We start from the raw sequence: 27,111 nt of genomic DNA, 5'->3' as shown, positions 1-27,111 counted from the left end.
CACCATTTGCTGAAGAGGTTTTCCTTTTCCCACTGGATTGACTGGTACCCCTTGTCAAAAATCAGTTGACTGAATGATTGGAAATGTATTCCTGTGGACTCAATTCTGTTCCATTGGTCCACCTGTCTGTTCCTGTGCCAATACCATGCTGTTTTGATTACCACAGCTTTGTAGTATATTTTTGGGTCAGGAAGTGAGATGCCACCCACTCCATTTTTCCTGTGTAGAATTACTTCAGCAATATGGGGTCTTTTAGTATTCCAGATGAATTTTATGATTGTCTTTTCTAGATCTGTGAAGAATGTGTCTGGTACTTTGATTGGCATTGCATTAAATAGGTAGATTAATTTGGGTAGAATTGCCATTTTGGTTATATTAATTCTTCCAATCCAGGAACATGGGATGTCCTTCCACTTTTTTGTGTCATTTTCAATTTCTTTTTTTAGCTTCTCATAGTTTTCCTTGTGGAGGTCTTTAACTTCTTTGGTTAGATTTATCCCTAAGTATCTTATATTTTTTGTGGCTATGGTAAATGGAATAACTTTCTTTAATTCTATCTCCATCTGCCTGTTGTTTGTATATAGAAATGCTATAGACTTCTGTATATTAATTTTGTATCCTGCAACTTTACTGTATTCTTGCATTACTTCCAGCAATTTCTTCATGGAAATCATTGGGTCTTCTATGTACACAATCATGTCATCTGTGAATAGAGAGAGTTTCACCTCTTCTTTTCCTATTTGGATGCTTAATTTTTGTTTCATTGACCTGTCTAAAGGAGACAATGGGGTGTTGAGATCTCCAACAGTTATTGTGTTACAACCTATGTCTCCTTTTAGATGTAGCAACCTTTCCTTTACATATTTGGGTGTTCCTGAGTTGGATGCATAAATATTTATAAGATTTACATCTTATTAGTGAATTAGTCCCTTTACTACTATGTAATGCCTTTCTTTGTCTCTTCTCATGTTTTTTGCCTTAAAGCCTATCTTGTCCAAAATCAGCATAGTGACTCCCACTCTTTTTTGAGAGGTTTTCACTATAGGGCGTGTGCACTCACCAGACAGACAGAGACAGACAGAAAGCAAGAAATCACCCCCCAGGGGGGATGGTCACACCGCAATCCCTTCTCCTCCATTCTCCTCTCGGGATCTTAGGCACGCACACCCGGCGTGAATTTTAAGCCACCGGGTCTGGGACGCGAACCTTGGTCGACTACGTGGGAGTCCAGCGACAGAGCCATTAAGCTAACTGCTGGTCCCCCACTCCCACTCTTTTTTTGGTTTCCATTTGCATGGAATACCTTTTCCAGCCCTCCACTTTTAATCTATGTATGTCTTTATCCATGAGATGGGTTTCTTATAGGCAGCAGATGGAGGGTTTCTGATTTTTAATCCATTCAGCCAGTCTGTGTCTCTTGATCAGATAATTTAATCCATTAACATTCAATGTTATTATCGATATTTCCAGACTTGCCCCTACCATTAAATTGGCCATATACTCAGTTGTTTTTTGTTCCCTTATTGCTGTCTGTCTATATTTAGTTTTCTTGGTATAGTACTCCTTTCAGAATTTCTTGGAGAGCTGGTCTAGAGTTGGTAAATTCTTTCAGGTGTTGTTTATCCAAGAACATTTTTATCTTCTTTTCCCAAATGAAGGATAGTCGTGCCAGGTACAGTCTTTTTTGGCTGAGATTGTTTTTCATTTAACACTTTGAATATATTTCCCCATTCTTTCCTTACTTGTGTTGTATCCAATGACAGGTCTGGTGTTAGCCTGACAAGATGGTCTTTGTAAGTGATTTGACATTTCTCTCTTGCCAATCTTAGTATCTTGTCTTTGTCTGTGGTCTTGGCCAATCTATCTATGTGCCATGGAGAAGATCTTCCTGGATTGATTCTACTTGGGTTTCTTTGTATCTCTTTGGTCTGGATGTTTCAGAGCCTCTCTAGACTTGAAAAGTTTTCTTCCAGAATTTCATGTTTTTTTCTTATTGGTTTTTTCACCTTCTGGAATACCAATTATTTGGATGTTTGGGCGTTTCATGTTATCCAGTATTTCTGTTTTCTTGGCTGTTTTCTCAGGATTTTTTCCCCTCCTAGGTCAGAAGTTTTGTTTTCTACTCCCGAGATTTGATCTTCTGCATGGTCTAACCTGCTTTTAATAATTTTGAGGGAGGTTTTAATTTCCTGTATGACAGCCTTCATTTCTAACAGTTTCATTTGTTTCCTTTTATGGTATCCAATTCTTCTTTCATATTGTGGAAGAACTTCCTCATCTCTTGGAGATCAACATCTCTTTTCTCTTGCATCTCATTGAATTTTGTTACCATAAATATTCTAAATTCTTTTTCTGACATTTTAGTAGTATCTTCTAAATTTTCTCTACTTGGAGACAAGTTACAGTGTTCCCTTTCTGAAGGTGTGTTCTTTGATTTTCTCTTCCTTAAGGCTCTTCTCCAATTCTTAGTTATTTGGTAATATTATTTACTTTTGGCTAAATTTGTTGGAGAAGGATTCTGTGACTGTGAGCTCATGTATTTCCCTTACTGTGAAATAGTTTGTTACTATTTTCACCTTTCTACTGTATTCTCCAGTGTGGGACTCACAGGATAGGTTTTCCAGACAGATTTATGAAAGGGAATTTCACTCATTCTTGCAACAACTACAATGAGGTGCAAAGAATTCTCTAAAATTCACAATGTTCAGATCTTTAGCTACTATGCCCCTAGTCTTCTCTAGAAAGTGGGTAAGGGCTGATCAGTAAAACAGGGAAATAAAGAAAAAGAAAAAAGAATGCAGGAAATAGAAATAGAAAAAGCAGAGAAAAAGGAAGGAAAGAACTACAACAAAAAGACATAAAGAAAAACAGAAATCACATGGTAGATAATGAAATTGTGTTAAAATTAGAAAACCCCGCAGTGCACAAGCACCCTGCGTGAAGGGCCAACACAGTCAGAGGTGGACTGGCCTGGATGCTTTCTGTCCTAGTTGAGGGGAGAGGAGACAAATTAACAAGAGAAAAGAACTAATGGAGCAGAAAAGCAGTTTTGTTTTATTTTGTTTTGTTTTTAGAAAGAAAAAAGAAGGGACAGAGAAGAGCCAGAGGGACAGTGAAATTTGCCTAACTGGCTAGCACCGGGATCTGAAAGGGAGATCTCTGGCTAGGGAGAAAGGGGGCTCACAGCCCTGAAGCTGCACTCAGAGGGCCAACACAGTCAGAGGTGGACTGGCTTGGATGCTTTCTGTTCTGGCTAGTACTGGGGGTCTGGTATGCTTGCCAGAGAGACAGAGATAGAAAATGAGAAATCACTCCCAGGGGGATAGCCATGCCATAATCCTTTCTCCTCCAGTTTCTCGAGATTTGGGGCACACATGCACATGTGTTCAGCATGAGTTCGCATGATAGCCCAGTGACATAACCATTATGCCATCAGCCGGTCACCAGGCCTACCTTTTCTGACTTGCAGTATTTTCAGGGCACATATCTCAGCCCTGAAAAGCTTATTTTGACAAGGTGTAGCAAGGTCAGTACATAATGGACCAGTATAGACAAAAATCACTTCAAGCAGGTGATGGAAAAAGGGTGGTCACCTGCCATTTAACTGCATGGTCAGGAAAAAGGCTTCATGACGGTTACCAGCCACCTGTGATCTTCTAGTTGTGACCACAAGGGGAAGATGGGCCTCCAGCTTTTCCCACCTGAGTTGCTCCTGAGGAATCTGCATTCCCATCCTTTAGAGTCTTACATCTTCTCATGGGGAATTTGTCTTCGGTGTACTTTAGTGATTTTATCCACATTAGTCATGGTACTCTCGTTAGAGGCTACAGTTTGAAGAGAAGATAAAGTTCTCAATTGGTTTTGGGATCCCTGGGGTCCCAATACCTCAAGCTGCCTGAGGATTCTGGGCTGTTGGCACTGCTGGATACTCCTGAGGTTGGACAGGCTGCAGGAAGGGCCTGCTTGTTCAGTGATCCTCTCAATACTCCTTTCTTCTGGCTAGTCTGCCTCAAGAACATCTGAATCTGCGGTTTTGTCTGCATGGAGTATTATAAAATGAGTGTTGGTCATCACTTTGAAGATTAAACAATATTAATATTTGCTACTAACAGGAAATGCGTCTAGGCTCATTTGATGGAATTGGGGAGGGATATAAGTATCACTGAATCCTCCTTATAACTCAGTAGAGTGCCCACATCCAGTCCCTGCTTCTGGCAGGGAAGGGAAAACTATTTCATAGGACTTGAGCCAGATCTGTACCAGCTTGGATTCGAACCATCTCTTACAGATGTATGGCATGACCTGGAACTGACAGGTCTCTCACCACCAGCCTCACCTTTTTTTTTTTTTTTTTTCTCCTCACCCAGCTAGGGTGAGAGTTGGGGAATTAAAGGATACAGAAAAATGGTCAAGGTTGGGTTAAACAGCTGTGGTGTGATCAGGAATGCAACCCTCCCGATACATGAAATGTAGTTACTGCCTCTCTTATGGGAAGGGTCCGGACCAGATGGCCACTTATCTGAAGCCAACAAGCCTCACAGGACAGCAGTTATCCACCTCTTTCTGCTGTTCTTCACATGTTACTTTTTAAATGAAAATGAAAAGTCTAACACCAACATTAATTCAATGAGTCAGGTTTTATTATGTACCTGTGAGTTTGAGGGAATGATGCCAAGAGATCAGAGGAATACAGGGAGGTGGTCTTAGCCCATGGGAGGTGGACACAAAGATTGCCTCATGAGGGAGAGAGCATGGCTGAGAACTGAGCGAGACAGATGCTTTGGGCTGAGAGCAAAAATATCAGTGACTAAAAGGGAGACAGATAAATTTGGTCCAGCTCTACTCAACCCTGACCTGCACTGAGGTGGAGTGGAATTTCCAATGAGCAGGTAGCCCACATCTGCATGGAATTGACCTTGGGTTTAAGCCACCTCACCCAGGAAGGCTTCCAAATTCAGAAGTGTGTCACCTTCCTGTTACTGAGTCAGTTTGGATCACTGATGGGAGTTCCTGGACAGCACTTGGTGGGACAAGGATACACAATGTCCTGGTGGATTCCAGCTCCAGTACATTTCACTCTGCCACTTTAATATGATCTGACTTTACATATAACACACAATGGTAAGTGGAGCGCTGTTTCTCTTTTAGACAAATGTGTGAAGCAAGAGCGTAACCTCCCTAAGACCATGGACCTGCTGATAAAATCCTCAGGCCAGCCAAGAACTCACAGGTGGGTTAGATAAATGTATGCACAGAGGGTTGAGCTCCCATTAAGAGCATCCCTTCCCCAACTAGAAAGATCCAATTTATCCTTCTCCAAGCTGGTGAATACAAGATGCAAACTATTTAGAAACTAAAAGCCCCAATAGTTTATTTCTGATCATGGTATGACCAAGTGGTTTTATTGTACTTACTGCTCCTGGGTATGTAGACACATCTACTCTACACAGAAACAGACATTAAGGCAAAAGCCTTATAACTCTCTTGTTGGGTTTGAGCAAAGGTTTCTTGAGGTGGAAATTATATGAGTGACAAGGAACGCTAGACATCTTGCCTTCATTTACCCACTTACCTTTCTCTCAACACTCTCTGCCTATGGGCAGATCTGACATGGACAACACAAAATATCTTCCTGGTTGTGGCTTTCAGATTCAGCCCTAGTTACACTACAGCCATGAGACCCTCTCATCACTGAGCCTACATGACATAATCAGTTTTTACGAACAATAAATCCTCATTTTTGATTCCTTGAGGTTTCACTAACACTGGTAACTAATAGCCCAGAGCTCCCAAATTCCAGCTTTCTAAGATTCTCCCATGCAGGGGACATCAGCCCTAAAAGCAGGCATGTGAGTCTGAACCTGCCTTCCATGGACAGTGCTCAGGTAGCTGAGTTTTGTATTGATTCATCTGTGACTAACAAATGTCAGCACCATGGAATGGTCTGTAGTGGATGAATTATTCCTCTCCGCCAAATTCTCAAGTTGAAGTCCTCCCTAGTACCTCAGAATGCAACCTAATTTGGAAACAGTCACTGCAATGTAAAGAGGTTATACTGGAGTAGGCTGAGTGGGCCCTAACCAGTGTGATTGGTGTCCTTATAAAAAAGGGGAATTTAGAGATGGAGTCACATGGAGAGCTCCATGTGAGGAAGGCAGAGCCAGGGTAAGACTCCTTCTAGACAAGGAACAGCAACAACTGCCGCAAACCGCCAAAAGCATGAGGGGACTCCCTCAGCCCACAGAAGGCTCCAGCTCTGTCAACACCTTGATCTGCAACCCCCGGAATTCTGAGAGCACATACTTGTGTTGCCCCAAGCCAGCCATTGCTACATTATACATACATATCTATAGCAGGCTAAAGTGTTACATGTCATGGAAGGCTCTGTCCAAGGCATGGCCTGCCATAACAGAAAGCCCTCACAGGGGGCTGAGTTCTACCTTCCTGACAGGATATAAGGGAGCAGGAATTTAAGCACCTTTAAATGATGACAATTCAGCTCCCATCCCACAAGCATTTACTAAGGACCTCTGGAGTACAAAGTACTTTTGGAAAGTGGGTGCACCATAATTTAAAATTTAAGTCCTGCCCTCAGTGAGCTCCTGACCCCTAATAACCACCCTGACAGTTTCCCAGCCTTGAATTCTAGAGCTCCTCACCACCAACTCCAGGCCCAGGTGGACCACCTGATCATCTTGGGGTCTGTGGGGTGCTGCTGTGGGCCTGATAGCCACTGACCTCAGGGCAGATGTCTGAGGAAAGCACAGCTGAATGTGCTGGCCTGCTCCCCTTGGGCGGTCCCACTGCCTTACTGCCTTCTTCCCAGCTGCCACAGACAGGAAGGGCAGCCGCCTTGGGCCTCAGGATCCATGTGTTCAGACAGGAGACTGAGGGGTGCACTGAAAGTTGGTTAGTGACAAAGGGGTCAATGCCCAGAGGCAGCCCAGTCCCTCCTTGTGCCTGGGAGTATGAGGCAGGGATCTCCACTACACAGACACCCTGGTTGTGGAAGCTGGTAAGGACATGCCCTCCTTATTTTTGGCATAGCAGAAACAGCAAAACTCAAATGGCCATGATCTCCTTGGGGTGGGGAGCTACCTCCATGGCACCTCAGGAAGTCAGGTAGGAGAAGGTGTGTGCTCCATTCTGGAAGTGCCGGTGGGGACCTGATCAGCACCAGTGCGAGCTGGGAGCCCAGCTCAGGTGGGCCTCACAGGGGCTCAGTAGGAGTTCAGAGCCTGCTGGGAGCGGCGCCTCAGGTGCAGGCGCTGGTGGCGGAGGAGGTCACTGTTCTGCGAGAAACTTTTGACACAGTATCTGCACTGGAAAGGCAGAGCTCTGTCCTTCAGGTGCACAGTGCTACGGTGCCGGGCCAGGTGGTCGTGCCGCTGGAACACCTTCCCGCAGTCACAGCACCGGAACTGCAGCTTGTCCTTTCTGGGTTCCAGCCTGGCATCGGGAGACCCACCTTCGCTCCCTGAACCCCCTGGGTCTCTCATCTCCCCCAGCTCACATGTGTCCGGCTGCAGGTGCATTCGCCTGTGTGACAACAGATGGGCATTGAGGCGGAAGCTCTTTCCACAGGCACCACACCTATAGGGCTTCTGGGCCTCGTGGGTCTCCAGATGCCCATCCAGGTCCTCGCTGTCACTGAACAGCTCCCCGCACACCGAGCATGCATGCGGCTTCTCTCGCTCCCTGCGGCTCCGCAGATGCCGTATGAAGTTGACCCTCCAGCGGAAGATTTTGCCACAGTTGGGACACACGTAGGACTTCTTGGAGGTCTGTGCCTCACCCCCCTCGGCAGTGCTGCGGCGGGCCATGGAGACGCCATGCTGCCTCGTCCCGGGACCCTGAGACTCCTCCTTGCAGTACTGTTCGTGCTGGGACTCCTCTTCCCCGGAGCTGGACAGGACAATCTCAATGGTCACCTCCCCATCGAGGCCATTTTCTAGTGGGGACGGGTCAGTGCCGGCTATAGGAAAACAATGTGGAGGTCAGTGGTGCTACCAGGCCACACCCAGCCCCATGAGTCCTGCTGGGCAAGGGCCAGCTAGAGTCTGGAAATCCACATTTCTGCAGTATTCCTTCATAACTGGGCTGCCTAGCAACAGAGCTCAAATTGCATGAGAAAAAATTCTTGACACGGGCCCAGAGAACTCTGGGTACCTATTCCATCCCCACCCACAATGTTTCCCAACTCTCCTCACACCACAACCCCTGCTTTCTCTAGCTGAGATTCACCCCCACCCACAGGTTCTAGGAGCCTCTGTGTATCAACATAAAGCCTTGACATTTACACACCACTCATCACCGCCTCATTTAACCAGGCTTGGGACACTCTCTCAGCAGCCACTCAAGGAATCAGGAGAAAGTGACACTGACTCTGCCGCTGGGGTCCAGGGAGTCTGCCTACCTGCCATGAGCACTGAAGTGCTCCAGAGACAGCTGGACTTTGCCAGCCCCAGTCCCTCTGCTCCTAGGCACACCCGGTGATGTGTCATTGCTGTCACATGTAGACAAATGGAGGTAAACTGCTCAAGGGAGGAGGTCGCACCAGTAGCAGAGGTCACTGTCTGATGTCCTGCTGCCTCACAGTCCCCCAGGCACTCCTCAGTGTCATCATGTATGGGGTCCATCAACAGTGGACCTAGACCGAAGCTGGTTCAAAGGGGAACCACGTACAGGCAAGCCTGGCCTGAGACCCTGGCCTGCACCTAGAGCCAAACATCTAGATGACTGTGTCTCCTCACTTCTGTGAGACCTGAACTCAGGTCCACAACCACAGGTCATGCTACTGGGCCCTCCTAGACATTAATAGGAGTGTGGTCAGTCCAGTGAGGGTCCTGGCAGGCTAGAGAAGCTTGGGGCAGCAAGACCCAGAAGCTATAGCAAGTTGGAGATATGACAGGCAGCCCTGTGGCCAGTGTCTACCCATCAATCAGAAGACACAGAGGGAAGGTCAGGGAGACTATGAGCCCAGTGAGGGGCGCGCCTACAGAGAGCACAAGCTGGTAGGCTGCACCTAACACGGATTTTCCCTCCTACTTCCCTACTGTAGGGGCCTGGTTCCAGCCAGATGGCTTCCCTAGGCCTGTCACCTTATTTATGGAATGAGTATGATTGTGGTGGCCCTACAGCTTAAGTTGTGGGTGGGGTAAGTGAGGTCTGTGGATGATGGGTGCTTTGGTCTCAAGGGGCAGACAAGTGGAGGGTGTTAAATTCTATTGTCTGTCACTGACAAGACACTTGATCAGCAATTTACTTATGTTAACTATTACTAGACTTATGTGGAGGGAGAAAAAGAGTGTTCAGACCGTGTTTGTAGTTGGACAAGCCGATGGAACTTTGAGGACAGGCAGAGCTGGCCATGGGCTGTATTCACAGACGTTTCTCATGTGATTAAGATGTCATTAGGGTTGCTCTAATACAGTATGACATGCCCTTAAAGAAGAGGAGATCTGGATGTAGACGCAGACAGAAGGAAGAGCATGTGAGGACACGGAACAAAGGTGGCCAGTTATGGGCCAGAGGCCTCCGAAGAAACCAGCCCTCCAAAGAAACGACACCGTGATCTGACTTGTGGCCTCCAGAGCTGAGAGAACAGACTGCTCCAGCTGAGCACACTCAGTCTGGTTTTCGGTTTCTGTGTCCTGGTACACTAACAAAGAATGGCCAAGTTGTTCTCAGGTTTTGTGAAAAGTACAAAGTGTGGCTGATGCATGTGGGCACTTGGCTGAGGAGAATTCTAAGCAAAGTGCTGAAGGCAGAGCCCAGTCTCTCCTCACTGCTTACAGTAAAATCACAAGAGAGAGACTGCAGAAAGAACTGTTATACAGAAAAGAGCAAGGATTTCAAGAGTTAGAGAATTCTCAGCCTATCCATATTGCAAAAAACAAGAAAGTATGCTCTGGAGAGTGTGGCTGGATAACCATTTGCTAAAGAAATGACAGAGATAACTCATGGATCCAAGCAGCCATCTCAGGGAAAACCAGGAAAGATCAATGGAGGACAGTCTAGTCTTCTGGCTTAGACCCCCATGAACTGCATGAAGGACAAGTATTTTGTCAATTCTATACCATCTTGAACTGAAAGGACATAAAGGAGAGGAAACAAGCAAAAGCTAATGGACATTGGAGACCCTGTAGAACCGGCCAACAGAGCAATCTGGAGACCTTCAGGAAGGGCAGAGTGATCTGAAAGGTGACTCAGAGATGAGTCACTGCCTCTGCCATTATGGGCCAAGAGGCTCAAGAGGTTCAGGCCCTGGAGCTGGGGTCACCTCCTCCTGAGTTCCAAACAACAGGGCCATGATCTTGATAGACCCAGGGAACAGAGCACTGAGCCAAAGGGCACCATTCCTGAGCCTTACGACGTAATGGAATTACCCTGGTGGGTTCTAGACATGTGTGGGACTCATTACCTTTTTTTTTTTTTCTCAGATTGTTCCCTTTTGGAATGGAAGCATCTCTCCTATGCCTTTCTCACAATTACATTTCAGAATCGGAAAATATATCTGGTTTCAGAGGTTCACAGCTGGAGATAGATTTTTGTCTCAGGATGAACTGTGCTTCAAGTCTTACCCATGACTGACTGGAATGGTTTTTAGATGAGACTTTGGGGACTATTGGAATGGAGTGAGAGTGTTTTGCATGACCCCTAGCCCATCAGACCAGGACATATATTTTGAAGATGGAGAGGGTAGGACGTTCTGTGATAAATTGTGCCCTCCCCTAAATTTACATGTTGAAGTCCTAAACTTTAGTATCTCAGAATGGGACTTTTTTAGAGCGGGATTCTTTAAAGAAGTAATGAATTCATATGGGTGGACCTCATCCAACATAACGGGTGTCCGTAACGTGGGGATGAGGGCACTGGCAAATACAGGTGTCATAAGAAGAAGCAGACAGTGGCCATCTACAAACCAAGGAAAGAAGCTCCAAAAGAAACGAGTCCTCTTGGCACCTCGATCTGACCGGTAGCCTTCAGAATTGTGAGAAAATAAAAGTGCTGGTTAAGCACACAGATGATGGCACGGCAGTCACGCTGTACACATGACAACACTGCCTCGATCAGCCAGCACGACCACCATTAGGCCCGGTTTGCTAGCAAGGGAAATGAACCAGTGATAGTGCCATGTGCACCATCAACACAACGCGAAAAATCCTTGAAGACAGAAAGTAGATGAGATGAGACTGCTAGAAGTGTGTCCCAAACATCACAGAGGATGAGCAACACCATCAAGTTCTCAGCTCTGCACTGAGAAGGACAAAGGGTGTGCATGGTGGCAGAGTCACCTGAGTCCACCAACAGGGCTATGATGGGGAAGACAGAGAAGACTTCATGGCCTGTGTCAGTCAAAGGCATTGAGTCATTAAGTCCTCAATAGCAACTCTCCAAGAAAGCTGTAACTACTTACAGACAAAAATTTAAAGCAGAGAAATGAAGTTGCCTGAAGGTTCAGAATCCAGACCAATGGGTTCGAGCTGAGGGACCAGAGCCTGTGGCTCCGCAGCAAGCAAGTAGCCAGGTGCTCTGGGACGAGCTGAGGCCTGGGGAAGGGCGCTCTGTGGGCTGGGAATGAACAGTTTTCTGTAAGTCAGGGGGAAGGTGGAAGTATTGAGGAAAAAGGATGGGAAGATGAGAAGCTAGCTGTAAAAAACAAAACAAAACAAAACAAAAAAACAATAAAGGCATTATAAAATATAGGGATCCAGACTTGGAAGCATGTGCTAGTAGACACTGCAGCTCCAGAGACTGGGCTTGACCCCTAGCCCATCAGACCAGGCATGGGGGCACACACCTTTGGTTCAGCACCTGGGGAGGTAGGGAAGGGGATCATGACACAACGAGAACCTTGAACACTGAGACAGACTGAAAGAAATACTGAAATACTCTTATAGTGTCAGGGTAGAGAAGTTTTCTTAAGCAAGACATAAGGCAAAAGGAAGGTGATGGGCCAGCAGGTGGTGTGGTAGTTAAGGTACTGGACACCACATGGCCTATGATGTGGTTTGAATCCTGAACCCAGTGGCTTTAAAATCACACTGGGTGCATGTGCGTGCATGCCCGAAATCCTGAGAGGAGAATGGAGGGGAAAGAACTGCAGTGTGGCCATCCTCCCCATCGCGGGTGGGTGGGGGGTGCTGTCTCACTTTCCCTCTTTCTCTAGGGGGGATATATGCCTTATAGCAAATAACAATAACAAACAAAAAAAAGCAAACAAAGGCAAATAAATGCATTTACATTTAAAATATGAAAAAGTATTTATGTGCTACAAGACATAAAAAGTTTTAAAACTGAGAGAAACTATTTACAGAAGAGGCAATGAATTCACTCCTAAATTTCTTTCTGATTTTCAAGAAACAGCACACCGTGGCTGGCTCAGTGACAGGGAGTAGGTCCGGGTGAGCACTAGGGCCCCCAGATCTGCCACCTTGTACAATCCCCTTTGTGCACACATGATGGGGCAGGCTCACCGCACACCCTCCAGGGGCTAGGGAGAACCACGCATGTCTTGCCCTCAAAAGCATCACAGGGAAAAGTGTGAGCAGTTCCCACAGCAGCAGAACCACCATCGCACAGGTCAAAGGAGACACTCGGAGGATGTCGGAACCCTGAAGGTACTGAAGACAAAGCATTTTAGCTTTTACCTCTGGAGGTAGTACCTTTTACCAAGATGACTCAGAGTCCAAATTCCTGCCTTTTCCCCACAGGCAATAAGGCAGTGCATGCTCTCGAGGTCCCCTGAAGCTTCAGCATTCCAGAAACCTGCACTTTCAGTCCAAGGAATGTCTGCCCAGGAGTCTGGCCATGCACGCTCAGGGAGAAAAATACACTCACTTCTAGCCTGTTGGCTGGAGAGAGTCCCTAGCAAAAGGAGCCAGGTGGCAGCTGACAACATACCCCTCACATGTACTTCTGACAAAGCACTCACACACACACACACACACACACACACACACACACACGCATTCGTGCCACATGCCACACGTACCTATACTCTCTGCATGTGAGCACACACCCACATCCCAGCCCTTCCTTCACCTGGACAGGGGCTGTGGATCAGCGCCGTCTGCGGGCACCCCTGGGACTCTGGCACCTGCAGCTCATCCCGTTTCCTTCGCTCTTCCATCTGGGATGGCTGGAGACTTGGAAAGTCTTGAGAAGAAAATGGAAAAAATGATTTGCATTGCCTGGGCTACTGCGTGGGAGAGGTGACTCCACAGACACTAGGCTGTGCTCTGAGGGAAGCCCTGGACTCCTTCCTCAGCACGGCCCAGCTGCCATTCAGTCTGCTGAAGACAGAACAGACCAACACCAGGAATATGGGCTCTAATGCTGTACCGATCAGTGTAGACCCTGGCTGTCCTGTCTATCTCAGTGGCTAGAAAAAAGCTACCGCCCCATCCCTGCAGTCGTTTTCACTTTCTGTTGTGGGTTTTCTACAGATGCCACGGCAGGTCCTGCCCGGTCAGCAGACCATCCCCAGCACAGCCTGTGCAGTGCTCAAGCCACTGTGCCATGCTGGGAGTCTGTGCCAGGCAGGGGTCACCAACACCCAGTGTACTCTGTGCTAGGACCGGAAGGGGAGGGAGGTAAGGGGCTTCTGCACAAAGCTGTTTTCCTGGAATGAGCAGACTCTTCAAAGAACCACAGCAAAAGTTACCAACAGGAGTTCTGGGAACTCAGAAAGCTGAGGGAGATGAGAAACCACTGAGTCCCAGCACCACAGTGTCCCACAGGGGGGTGCCGTGCTCACTGCCCAGTGCGGGGGAGACACTCCTCTCCAACCCAGCCTCAAACCAGGAGGGCCACTGGACAGTCGGTATATGCTAGGGGCTGCTGGTAAGGAGAGGACAAAGAAATCCCTATTATTTCCCAGGCCCTGGCAGAGGAAATAAAATCCACATGTCTAGAGAAAGTAAGATTTCTCTTTCCGTGAGCAGTCCAGAACAACTCAAGGCATATAATTCAGAGTCTGGGAGAGCAGGGCTGCAGAGGGATGAGAGATCACCTTGGGGGTGCAGGAGAGGCCACCTCTGGCTGGCAGCAGCCACTCAGCCCATTCCATCCACCCAACTCTGCGACATTACTTACCCAAGTAGGAGACCTGGGGTACTTCTTTCCCCTGGAGGTTCTGCAAGTCTGGAAGCCGGGGCTCACCTTCCTCTCCCTGGGAGGGATCTGGCTGGGAAGTGGGGTCACCTGTTGGAGGGGAGTAGGTACAAGTTTATTGGTGAGCTGCTCCTGAGGCAGCCAGGGCAGCTGAAGTGTAACACTTGTTCAGGCACAGAAAGCAGAGGCAGAGGGATTCCCCGCAGGCCATGGCGTAGCTGGTGGCCAAGAAGAGCCATGAGACTGAGTGAGCAGGGAGGGGCCGTGGAGGAGGCACATGCTGGAGGGACGGCTAGGGGCCTGGGCATCTCGGGGTCAGGTGGTATAAAGTGAAGGGAAGTGACAGATGAGGAGGGAGAAAAAAACAAAACACAAAACATGCTATATTTCTGTGCGCCCATGTGCCAGGAGGGCTCGACTGATGTATGGTAAGATGACAAAGGTCAGTCCAAAAGGTGTCCCTGGAACCACGGTGCTCCTCGACCTTGTCAGGATTGGGGGTGAACGGAAAGATTTGCCAAGTCCCTAGTTCCCTGATCTTACAGGAAGAGGCTTGCTCTTACTCGAAGGCATTGAGACCCCGCAGTCCTCCCCAATGATGAACTCTCCATAGAAGCCAGTCTGGGCAGGGTCGAGAAGGGACCAGTCCTCTTCAGAGAAGCACAAGATCATGTCCTTGAATGGAGAGACCCGACTCTGAAACCACAGGAGAACACAAGGGCACCTCAGACCAGAATAAGCCAGGCATCTCAGTCACTCCAGCTGCTACAACTAAAGGCTGCAGACTGGGAGGCTAACAAAGGCAGGAGCTTGCTGCTCACAGTTCTGGAGGCTGGAGATCCATGATCAAGGCCCCGGCAGATGAGTGTCTGGGGAGGCCCTAATTCCTAGTTCACAGACATTTATAGTTTTGTTGTGTCCTCATATGGTGTACAGACAAGGGAGCTCTCTGGGGTCTCTTTGTAAAGGACCCTAATTCCCAACACAAGGGCTCTATCCTCACAAAGCCCTCATAATGACCTAATCTTCCAAAGGCTACACTTCCTAATAGTATCATCATGGGGACATAAAATGTGAATTATGGGGAGATACACATTAATACCCTTAAGCATATAAAACACACTTATTCCATCCCGATTGTCCCAAAAGTCTTAACTCATTCCAGCACCAGTTTGCAAGTCTAAAATCCAACATCTCAACTAAATATCCTAAAGCAGATATGGGTAATACTTAAGATACAATTCTAGGGACCAGCAGCGTAATGGCTATGTCGCTAAACTCCCATGTAGCCGACCGCAGTTCGAGTCCTGGACCCAGTGGCTTAAACTCACGCCAGGCGCATGTGCATGCGTGCCCAAGATCCCAAGAGGAGAATGGAGGAGAAGGGATTGCGGCATGGCCATCCCCCCTGGGGGGTGATTTCTTGCTTTCTGTCTCTCTCTGTCTTTCTGGCGAGTGCACGCGCCCCATAGCAAAAACCTCTCCAAAAAAAAAAAAGTATAATTCTACCTGAGTCAAACTGCTTTCCCGCTGTGAACCTGAGAGATGAAGCATGCTATATGCAATCACAGGACAGAAACAGGATAGAAATTTCCATTCCAAAATTAAATAATAAAAAGATAAAAAAAGAAAGGAGAAACGGGTCCTAGGCAAGTTTGAACCTCACAGGGCAAAGAGTAAACCTAAGTCTCAAGAACAATCCTTCCGTCTGGCACTCTGCCCTCTAGGTCCACAGGGTAGGGGTTCCACTTCCCAAAACCCACTGGCCCTGTGTCTTTACTGGGCAGGGTGGACCAAGGCTCTGAGTAGCCCTGCCCCATGGCCATGCTGTGTTTCCTACCCTCGAGGGTCCATTCTGTGGCAACTCACAGAAGAGAACACTAAGATGGCACATAAGCACACAAAAAGATATTTGGTATCATCAGCCATTATAAAAGATCATTTGTTTCTAGCTATTCTGACAGGTGTGCACCACAGTAATATAGCACCACACTTACCAGAATGGCTAAAATTCAAATAAATAAATTAAGTAATTAAATTAAACTAAATAAAAAACAGTGACAATCAAATGCTACAAAAAAGTGGAGAATGTGGGACCAGCAGGTGGCGTGGAGGTTAAGGTGTTGGACACTCCCACAAGGTTAACCACAGTTTGAGTCCTGGACCTGGTGACTTGATTTCTCACTTCCACCCTCCCCCCTGTGTCTCTCTCTGGTCAAATTAAAAAATAAATGAATGAATAAATAAAATTAAATAAATAATTCTTAAAGAAAAAAGGAAAGAAACTGAGAATGTAAATCGCTCACAGGGTGCTGGAGGGGAGGTAATGACACAGCTGCTCTGGAGATGGGTTGTGGCTCCTTATAGATGTAACTGTGTACTTACCACACCACCCAGCAATTGCTGATGGTGCATTTATCCCAAAGAAAGAAGAGTGATAACTGCACGAACACTTGTATACGACTTATACCAGGTTGGTCTTTTTGGAGAGGTTCTTGCTATAGGGCGCGTGCACTCACCAGAAATACAGAGAGGGACAGAGAGACAGAAAGCGAGAAATCACCCCCCAGGGGGATGGTCTATCCTCACAAAGCCCTCATAATGACCTAATCTTCCAAAGGCTACACTTCCTAATAGTATCATCATGGGGACATAAAATGTGAATTATGGGGAGATACACATTAATACCCTTAAGCATATAAAACACACTTATTCCATCCCGATTGTCCCAAAAGTCTTAACTCATTCCAGCACCAGTTTGCAAGTCTAAAATCCAACATCTCAACTAAATATCCTAAAGCAGATATGGGTAATACTTAAGATACAATTCTAGGGACCAGCAGCGTAATGGCTATGTCGCTAAACTCCCATGTAGCCGACCGCAGTTCGAGTCCTGGACCCAGTGGCTTAAACTCACGCCAGGCGCATGTGCATGCGTGCCCAAGATCCCAAGAGGAGAATGGAGGAGAAGGGATTGCGGCATGGCCATCCCCCCTGGGGGGTGATTTCTTGCTTTCTGTCTCTCTCTGTCTTTCTGGCGAGTGCACGCGCCCCATAGCAAAAACCTCTCCAAAAAAAAAAAAGTATAATTCTACCTGAGTCAAACTGCTTTCCCGCTGTGAACCTGAGAGATGAAGCATGCTATATGCAATCACAGGACAGAAACAGGATAGAAATTTCCATTCCAAAATTAAATAATAAAAAGATAAAAAAAGAAAGGAGAAACGGGTCCTAGGCAAGTTTGAACCTCACAGGGCAAAGAGTAAACCTAAGTCTCAAGAACAATCCTTCCGTCTGGCACTCTGCCCTCTAGGTCCACAGGGTAGGGGTTCCACTTCCCAAAACCCACTGGCCCTGTGTCTTTACTGGGCAGGGTGGACCAAGGCTCTGAGTAGCCCTGCCCCATGGCCATGCTGTGTTTCCTACCCTCGAGGGTCCATTCTGTGGCAACTCACAGAAGAGAACACTAAGATGGCACATAAGCACACAAAAAGATATTTGGTATCATCAGCCATTATAAAAGATCATTTGTTTCTAGCTATTCTGACAGGTGTGCACCACAGTAATATAGCACCACACTTACCAGAATGGCTAAAATTCAAATAAATAAATTAAGTAATTAAATTAAACTAAATAAAAAACAGTGACAATCAAATGCTACAAAAAAGTGGAGAATGTGGGACCAGCAGGTGGCGTGGAGGTTAAGGTGTTGGACACTCCCACAAGGTTAACCACAGTTTGAGTCCTGGACCTGGTGACTTGATTTCTCACTTCCACCCTCCCCCCTGTGTCTCTCTCTGGTCAAATTAAAAAATAAATGAATGAATAAATAAAATTAAATAAATAATTCTTAAAGAAAAAAGGAAAGAAACTGAGAATGTAAATCGCTCACAGGGTGCTGGAGGGGAGGTAATGACACAGCTGCTCTGGAGATGGGTTGTGGCTCCTTATAGATGTAACTGTGTACTTACCACACCACCCAGCAATTGCTGATGGTGCATTTATCCCAAAGAAAGAAGAGTGATAACTGCACGAACACTTGTATACGACTTATACCAGGTTGGTCTTTTTGGAGAGGTTCTTGCTATAGGGCGCGTGCACTCACCAGAAATACAGAGAGGGACAGAGAGACAGAAAGCGAGAAATCACCCCCCAGGGGGATGGCCACGCTGCTATCCCTTCTCCTCCATTCTCTTCTCGTGATCTTGGGCACGCACGCACACGTGCTCAGAGTGAGTTTAAGCCACTGGGTCCAAGACTCAAACTGTAGTTGACTACATGAGAGTCCAGCAACATAGCCATTACACCAACTGCTGGTCCCCCCCTTATAGCAGCTTTTTATCATCATGGCTGAAACCTGACACTCCAGTTGTCCTTCAGTAAGTTGAGTGATTAAGTAAACCATGGTGCTTCCATGCCCTGAAATACTACCTATAGAGGAAAAGAAATGGACATTTTATTATTTATTTTATTCATCATAGGCAGTGTGTGGAAGAGACAGAAAAAGAGAGAGAGAGAAAACACCCCAACAGGGGGACATGAAAGAGAGAGAAAGAAAGAACACCCTCAACGGGGCAATGGTCAGGGTTCAATCCTTCTTCCTCCATTTCTTCTTCCTGTCAGGATTCTAGGCATGTACACACATGTACCTGGCATGTGTTTCAAGCCACTGGGGCCAAGATTCAAACCACCATTGGTCAAGTGGTATCCAGCTTCCAAGGCATAGCACTTATCAGTGTGCTACAGGGCGTCCTGTATAGCACTGCTGAAATGAAATGACCACCTCGTAGAAATGAAGCACAGATTAGTGGTTTGAGAAAATGGATGAGACAGTAGGGTGGCTCTAAAAGGCACAGAAGGAGCCCTTGTGGTAAAGAGAGCACTTCAGACTTTACGTATCAAAGTCATTACCCTCAGGTGACAACTGGATTTTTACAAGACAGATTTTCACTGTATAGTCCACTACTGAATATAACAACTTGAAGAGATCACCTTGTGTTATTTCTTACAAGAGTATGTAAATCTACAATTATCAAAAAGTAAAAAGGTTAGGGACCAGCAGTTAGTGTAATGGCTATGTCGCTGGACTCCCATGTAGATGACCGCAGTTCACGTCCCAGTCCCGGTGGCTTAAAACTCATGCCAGGTGTGTGTGCGTGCGTGCCCAAGATCCCGAGAGAAGGATGGAGGAGAAGGGATTGCGGCGTTGCCAACCCCCTGGGGGGTGATTTCTCGCTTTCTGTCTCTCTGTCTGTCTGGTGAGTGCACGCACCCTATAGCAAAAAATAAAAAACTCCAAAAAAAAAAGTAAAAAGGTTAATAAAAAAACAAGTTTTATGTGCACCTCTGTTCATAGCAGCATTATTCAAAATAGCCAAACTATGGAAATAACCCAAATGCCTACTTACAAGTATATGGATAAACAAACAAAATATACATATATGCAGACATGCAACATATACATACATGCATGCGCACATACAATGGAATATTACTCAGCCTTAAAAAGGGAAAAAATTCTGACACAAACTACCACGTAGATGAACCTTGAAGACATTATGCTAGTGAAGTAAGTCACTCACAAAATGACCAATGTTGCATTATTCCACCTATATGATGTACCAATGGAGTTGATTTCTAGAGGCTGCAAGTAGAATAGGGTCTTCAGGGGTTGGGAAACTTAAATTATTGTTTAATGGGTAAAGAATTTCAGTTTAAGACGATAACAAAGTTCTAGAGAGCAAGCGTACAAGAATATGAGTATACTTAACACCCTTGACCTAGATAATTACAAATGATTAAGATGGAAAGTTTTATGTTATGCATATGTGACCACATGACTAAAAATAAAAAAATAAATAAAAGATCTTCGGGACCAGCAGTTGGCATAATGGCTATGTCACTGGACTCCCATGTAGTCGACTGCAGTTCAAGTCCCAGACTCGAACTTAAGTCCAGTGGCTTAAACTCATGCCGGGCGCGTGTGCATGCATGCCCAGGATCCCGAGAAGAGAAGGAATTGCGGTGTGGCCATCTCCCCGGGGGGTGATTTCTTGCTTTCTTTCTCTCTGGCTTTCTGGCAAGTGCATGCTCCCCATAGCAAAAAACCTCTCCAATAAATAAATAGAAGACCTTATAAAGACCTTCATGACGGTGATTTTTAGTGTACTGGGCAGAAACAGTCTTCAACAGAGTAATGAAACCAAAATCTACATACTGCACTCACTGCAGCATTTGCTGGGTACTTGGAGGAGTTGCAGACGAACAGCAAACCTTCATTCGTACTGAATTCACAGTATCCCCGTGTGTGCTAGACTGGTTAAAGATACCAGTTTTTAATAAGACATGTGCATTGTGTGGGTGTGACCACCGTGCATGGTACATATCAGACACTGACACACGTGTGCTGGACAGCAGGGTGTGCCAGTGTCAGCAGGGCAGAGGCAGAATGGGGGAGGCCTGACGGACTTCCTCCCTTCCCCAGCCTTCTCCACTCCAGACTTAAAGTCATGTCAAATAACCATGCGGAAAGAGAACTGCTCATCTTCCTGCATTCTGGTAAGTGTTAGTAAGTCCACTGCTCTTCCACAGTCGTCCACGGGCATGGAAACAGGTAGACACAGCAGCACACACCGCCATGGACACTCTCACAGGGAAGATGGTGCCGTGTAATGAAACACCCTGCTGGCCAGCAGAAAGAGTTAGGAGGGAACCATGGGTGGCTGCAGCCTCTGGGCAGGCATGAGAGATAGAGACAGAGATAGAGATAGAGATAGAGATAGATAGAGAGAGAGAGAGAGAGAGAGAGCCCTGCATGGCAGCTCCCGCCCTCCCTGAATGCTGGAGCCAGGGAGCATGTACAATGACACAAACAGGGACGATGCCTAGGAGGGTCCCTAACCTATATATCCCACTGGGCTATGACAGTCGGAATCATCCACTCCCTCCCCCTGCTGCCTGTGTCCCTGAAATATGGTTATTGCTATGAGGGTGGCTGAAACCACACCCTGTGAATAAAAGGGCAAAATCTCTCTTTTCATAGGAGGAGATCCTGGAGGTGCTGAGAGGCCAATCGGTGAGCCTCAACCCAGGGTGGGTGAGGGACAGGCACCTGGTAGGCTCACATCCTCCCACATGGTTGCTCTGAAGTGCTCTGCCTGGCAGGGGCTGGCTCAGGTCCTGGGAAAGTTACTCAGGAGCTTACAGAGAGGAAATGAGATTTTCAAGAATTCCTGTGGAAAGCACTCACCGGGGGCAGCTGGAAGGCAGCCACGTGCTGTGCATCCCTCTCACTCTCTTCTTGAAGAAGGGCAGTATCTTGAGGAACTGAAAGAAACCAAAAAGTGTGTCTCCAAGAGGCTAGGCCTGGCTCTGAGACCTCCTGAACTCCTCGGGTCTCTTCACTTCAGTTTATGCAAGCAAAGAAAATCCCAAGAGAGCAGGAATCTATCCCAACTTTAAAAAGAATGAGCTTCTGTCATTCAAGATAACATGCATAAATGTGGAGGACACACTATGCTAAACAAAATAAACCAGGCACGGAAAGGCAGGTTTTACTTAACCTCTTATATATGGAATCTAAAAACAGTAAGCTTGCAGAAACAGAGGGTGACAGTTACCAGAGGCTGGGGTGGGGGGCTGGGCAGCTACTGGGCAGGACGTGAGTTTCAGTCAGCGAGGAGCAAGGGACTCAGGAGTGCCACTGCGTAAGAGGTGACCGTGGCAGTAACAGCGCAGCGCATGCTGGAGAGCTGCTGATGGGGGCGACGCTTGGGGTTTTTACTACAAAAGGCAAATGTGTGAAGTAACACATGCTGAGTAGCTCGACCTGATAATTTAATAATGTGTGTGTGTATATGTGTGTGTACACATCAGACTATCAGATGACATACCACAAATACATACAATTTTCGTCAATTAAAAACAAAGAAAGACAGCTATCACTAGTGGGCACTCCTCAAAGAGCATCTGCATAATTCCCCAAGCACCATCTTTTGAAAGTGTAGAGGGTGAATCTGCCATCGGGCCCTTCCTCATTGTGGCCGGCTGGGCCTCTGCTCTGTTCTCCATTTCTCCCTTCTGAGGGGTGAGTGTGATTCCTCAGTGTCCACAGGCAATGAGTCACACACCTGCACACTGGGGCAGCCCCGGGAAAACGTGCTGTTTCCAAAGTGCTCCTGTGACGGAGTTAAAACTTTGAACACTGGGCTACAGCCTTAGGGTTAGGTAAAAATCCCTGAGGTTAACCTCACATGTTAAGTCAAATTCCAGAGGCTAGTCTCTGCCCTTTCAACCCTGGGATGCAAGCTCGGGAAACAGTGGCTGCAGGAACAGCTACTTGGAGCAAAGGACAGGGACAGGAAGCACTGAGGCTCCAGGGGTCCCAGAGTCGGCACCCTCTTGGCTGTGCTGATGGTGAAGCTCATGCTGTGTGGACATGGGTTTGAAGAGGTACTTGTGTGTGTGTGTGTGTTTAATTTTAAAATTTATTTTTCTATCCTTTTAATTTTACTTCTACCCCCAGGTTTATCAAGGTGTAACTGTCAAACAGAAATTGCATAATTTTGCATACAAAACTTGTGTACAATGTGATGTCATATGTAGAAATCATGAGGTGATTAAATCAGTTAAGTTACCATTCACATCATATTTTGATAAGAATATTTTATATCTACTCTCAGTAACCATCAAACACACAATGCATTATTTTAAACTATAATCCCCATATTATACTATAGAATGGCAGAATGTATCTGCCCTGCCTGGAACTGCACCTTGACCAGCAGTTCAAGGGGGTATTTTATTCTGCTCCCTCCCACCTGCAACCTCTGGGGGATGGACCCTCCCCCACCCCATCCCTTCACAGAGAAAAATAAAGCATACCTTGGAGAATTACTTCAGAAAGCTTCAGCCTCTACACAAGATCCAACTCTTTGGGAATATCATTAAGATTAGGAGTTACATAGCTGCCTTGTAGCTCATTCCAGTCACAAGTCTCCCTATTATGGTTTCCTGATGCTTAACACTCCTCACGTCTATTTTGTCTGTTGATTATTGCTTGTGGGAATGGAAGAGCTGGCCCCGGCCACCTAAAGCCCATCCATGGCTGCTAATTTACCTCAGAACTTCACCAAGAAGCATGTGCACAGGCTGCTGTGGTTTCCAAAGCAGCCCTCTCCACCAGGACCGCGCCCCACCCCATGACAGGGCCTCTCCACACCCACCTCCTGCACAGTCCAGGAGCACGAGGTCTACTCATGCCTACTGCTAGAGCTGAACTGTGTCCCCCCAAATTCACACAGCCAAAGTCCCAACTCAGGTGCCCCAGAACGTGGCTGTCTTTGGAGATGGGGGGTCTTTAAGGTAGTTAAATGATGATAAAGCCTTCATGGTGGGCCCCTATCCAATATGACTAGAGTCCTTATAAAATAGTTTCAGACAGGAAGATACTTACTGGCTGTTTTTTAATTAAAAAGTTTATAATAATGCCAAGCACAGCTTCTGTAACTCACCAAAATGCACTCCTGGCCTCCCGGTTTGCTTCCTCCACTGAGACGATGGAGCGTGTGACAAGCTCCCTCAGGCTAACCCACACCACAACCTCCCAGGGCAAGTGGTAAAGTTATGAGTGGCTCAGGCCTTGTGCTTAGCGTTTTAAGGGTTGTATCTTATTTAATCCTCAAAACCCCAAAAGCATAATTTCTACTTCTACTGGACAGAGGGAGTCAGATTGGGTGGTTTGAGCGCATGCCCTGGTCCTATCTGGGAGACTCAGTCAAGCAAGTCTGGTGGCCAGTCTACTTGGCAGTGCAGTTTCCATTCCACATCTAGCTAACCTGCACGCCCCATGTGCTCAGACCTCCCCATGCCCTCCAAAGCATTTCTGCAGCTCCTTGCAGTACCACGACCCCATGAGCAGGAGCTGCTGGCCCAGGGAAACAGGTTCTGAGAGACAAGGGGATGGGTGTGCTTGGTTCCCCGTGGGCCCTGCTCGTACAGTGGCTGGCCCTGCCTGTCCCCAAATGGACAAAGCCCAGAGATGCACCCTCAGAGATGAGAGGTCACAGCCTTGGAGACACCTACCTACAGAAGAGTTCCCTCTGAGAGGACTTGGCACTGTGAAGGGGACAGACAGTCTCATGACATTTTATTCAATCACTTTAAAGAATGATCCTGACCCTAAAATAATAGCTCACAGCTCCTCAGAGAACAGGAGAAAGCTGCCAATGCCAAGTCCACTACCATAACAAAAATCACACCGAGGGCAGGATAAGTGTGCACCCCAGATCACCCTCCCACACTCCAGGGGCTGCATACCTGGGTCTCCGCCAAACTGGCCTGTTCTGCTTGGGAGCCCCAGGCCCAGGTCCACGGACGAGGCATCCTCACTCTTTGCAAGGTCAGTTTGTGGTTCTGCTGGCTGCTGCTCCTGCTCCTGGTCTGGAGGGCTGTCCCCATCATCAATCACCACAGGGTCTTCACAGTGTTTGAGCTATAACACAGAGAGACCTTTACAGGTCTAGGAGGGGAGGTCAGGCAAATGGGCAGACCTCTGTGTCCCCACGCCTGCTGGCCGTCAACTCCATAGCTGACCACCAAACACTCAACTGGCCTTGGACAGGGTCATGGGGATGACCCAAGCATGCCCAAATTAGAGCCAGGAGGGAGTGAAATCTGCTCCTGAGGTAATCAAACTGGCTGGGACCTAACCTAAGACAGGGTTCCTGCCCTGTGGTTTCTGAAGCTCCCTTTCCCTACCACACTCCAAGGCCTCTCCATGCCCTTCCTCCTGCACCACCTGGCAGCTCACACAGGCAACATGACCAGCCCAGGCATGAATGCAGGGCTCCCAAGCTCCCTCCCTGCCCCAGCCCTGTCCCCTCGCTCACCCATTGCCAGGGTCTCCCAGGCTCCCGTTCCAGCGCCTCCACCGCAGCCACGGCCTGTTCTCCGCTCTCAGGCTCCTGTGCCCGCACCCAGCTCTGGATCTCCCAGGGCAAGATGGCCAGGAACTGCTCTACTACCAGCAGCTCCAGGATCTGCTCCTTGGTGTGCCTCTCTGGCCGCAGCCAGCCCCGGCACAAGGCCCAGAGGCGGTGCAGGGCCTCCCGAGGGCCTGCTGCCTCTTGGTAGCGGAACCGCCGGAAGAGGCGGCGGGAGGACTCAGGGCTGGGAAGTTCCCCCTGGGGACAGGGGTTCTCTCCAGGTGGGCTCCTCATTTTCCGAGGCTCCTCGCTTTCCTTCGGAGCCAAGACACGGGGGCACAGGGCTGTAGGCATGTTGGTATTTGATGGGGTCAGCAGGAGAGGATGACCCTGTTTCCAAACAGAAATTGCTGGCTTCAGTATGCTATTCTGTGAGTGCCTCTGGAGGGTGGTGACGAGAGAATGACCATGCCCATGGAGACCTTGGGAGTTGGTGGCTATTCCTCACATGTGGAGACAAAGAGACCTCTCCTGCTCAGCATCATTGTGTGTGACTCCCTTAATGAGAGCTGAGGCGAATAAGGTCAGAAATCTAGGACAGTGGTGGCACTGAGCATCCCAGGAAGTCATGGGCCCAACCTCCACATGCAGGAGTGCCTTAACAAGACTCCAGCACCTTCAGTGGCTAGGTCCTGGTGAGAACCAGGGATGGAAGTGACCACCAGCCACTATCTTGAAGCTTCAAAGTCAGTCACCATTCTTGTTCTTAAGACCTTCACGCACTGGGCTGAAAAGACAGACACACACAGGGAGAGCCTTCCCAGCACACCCAGGAGCAAACCAGCCACACCTATGGCTGGACGGGCAATAGGCCCTACCAGCTGCCCCGCAACCCAGGAAAGACAGGGGGGCGGGGGGAAGTCACAGAGGCAGCAGCTAGAGAGAAGCAGCAGTGCTTTCAAGGAGTAGCGCAGATTCACCCAGAAGAGCCTTCTTCTCTTCTTTTTTGGAGAGGTTTTTGCTGTAGGGTGCGTGCACTCACCAGAAAGACAGAGAGAGACAGAGAGACAGAATGCGAGAAATCACCCCTGGGAGGGGGCGATGGCCACGCCGCAATCCCTTCTCCTCCATTCTCCTCCCGGGATCCTGGGCACGCACGCACACGTGCCCGGCGTGAGTTTAAGCCACAGGTCCAGTGACACAGCCATTATGCCATCTGCTGTTCCCCAGGAGAACCCCTACAATCATACTCATCACCTGACCTTCAACCTTGTCTCCACCCCCTTCTCTCCCACTCAAGGGACTGGCAAACCCCTCTCAGGGTTCACTCACCAGGTAAGAGGACAGCACTCAGATAACACTCACAGGGCAGCTTTCAGCCCTGTGGGGCCCCTGGACACCACATCCACCTCGTCCCCATGGGGAGTGGCAGAAGAGTCCCTAACCAGGCCGTGGCATGGCCAACCCAGCCAACACGGAGGGTGAAAGAAGACCAGCACTACGCCAAGTGACTGTGTTCACTGATGCACACTTTGGGACACACAGAGAGAGGACCACCGATCCAGACACATGCAGGTCTCCGGGATCCTAAATATGCAACTGGCCCTCCCCACGTGTATTCACTCGAGACTCTCCAGCCTGGTAGCACCTTAACTCCCAGCAGCGCACGAGGAGGGAGGTCCACCGGCCTTATTCCCATTCGGAAGAAGAGACAAGTGACGCCCAAAAAGCAATCGAGAGGTATCAGAAAAATCTCTCTCTGGACCGCTTTGCTTTCCAGAGTGCAGAAATACAGACACACGTAAGGGGACTCTGGCGCGTCATGGATCTTCCCGCCAACGGCAGCTCTTCTCTGGCGGCTCCTGCACCTGGAACCCAAGCGCCGGACCCTTGGCACCCGGTTCCTGCGGTAGGCGGCCCACTCGCACCCTCCCTAACCACACAGCCGCGTTCCTCTTTGTCGCCCTGGCACCTGGCACGAGGGCTCAGGACAGATGCTGGTGAATGAAGCGGGGAGGCTAGGCAGGGGGGCGCCGCGAGCCCGCAGGGGCTGCACCCGCGGGGGGGG

The 27,111-nt window shown here is 48.0% G+C and overlaps 1 protein-coding gene across 2 annotated transcripts in view; it reads right to left on the bottom strand.

Moving 5' to 3' along the window:
- Positions 1-4,618: 4,618 nt before the first annotated feature.
- The window catches only part of ZNF496 (zinc finger protein 496), a 23,247-nt gene continuing 754 nt past the window's right edge, over positions 4,619-27,111 (bottom strand). Inside the window, exons 1-8 of one of the 2 annotated variants that reach the window (XM_006162032.3) lie at positions 26,692-27,044; positions 25,008-25,433; positions 24,436-24,610; positions 21,368-21,444; positions 14,682-14,814; positions 14,101-14,208; positions 13,048-13,161; positions 4,619-7,975 (exon numbers count right to left, since the gene is read on the bottom strand). In XM_006162032.3, the coding sequence (XP_006162094.1) occupies positions 7,221-7,975; positions 13,048-13,161; positions 14,101-14,208; positions 14,682-14,814; positions 21,368-21,444; positions 24,436-24,610; positions 25,008-25,433; positions 26,692-26,742 (1,839 nt within the window). In that variant the 5' untranslated portion in view covers positions 26,743-27,044 and the 3' untranslated portion in view covers positions 4,619-7,220. Of the gene's footprint in view, positions 7,976-13,047; positions 13,162-14,100; positions 14,209-14,681; positions 14,815-21,367; positions 21,445-24,435; positions 24,611-25,007; positions 25,434-26,691; positions 27,045-27,111 lie in introns of those variants that run through there. The other variant, XM_006162033.1, reaches the window with a different exon arrangement.

The sequence above is a fragment of the Tupaia chinensis genome, unplaced genomic scaffold (assembly GCF_000334495.1).
Source record: "Tupaia chinensis unplaced genomic scaffold, TupChi_1.0 Scaffold139513_1, whole genome shotgun sequence".
Lineage (NCBI taxonomy): Eukaryota > Metazoa > Chordata > Mammalia > Scandentia > Tupaiidae > Tupaia > Tupaia belangeri.
This window is presented reverse-complemented; position numbering and strand designations above follow the sequence as displayed.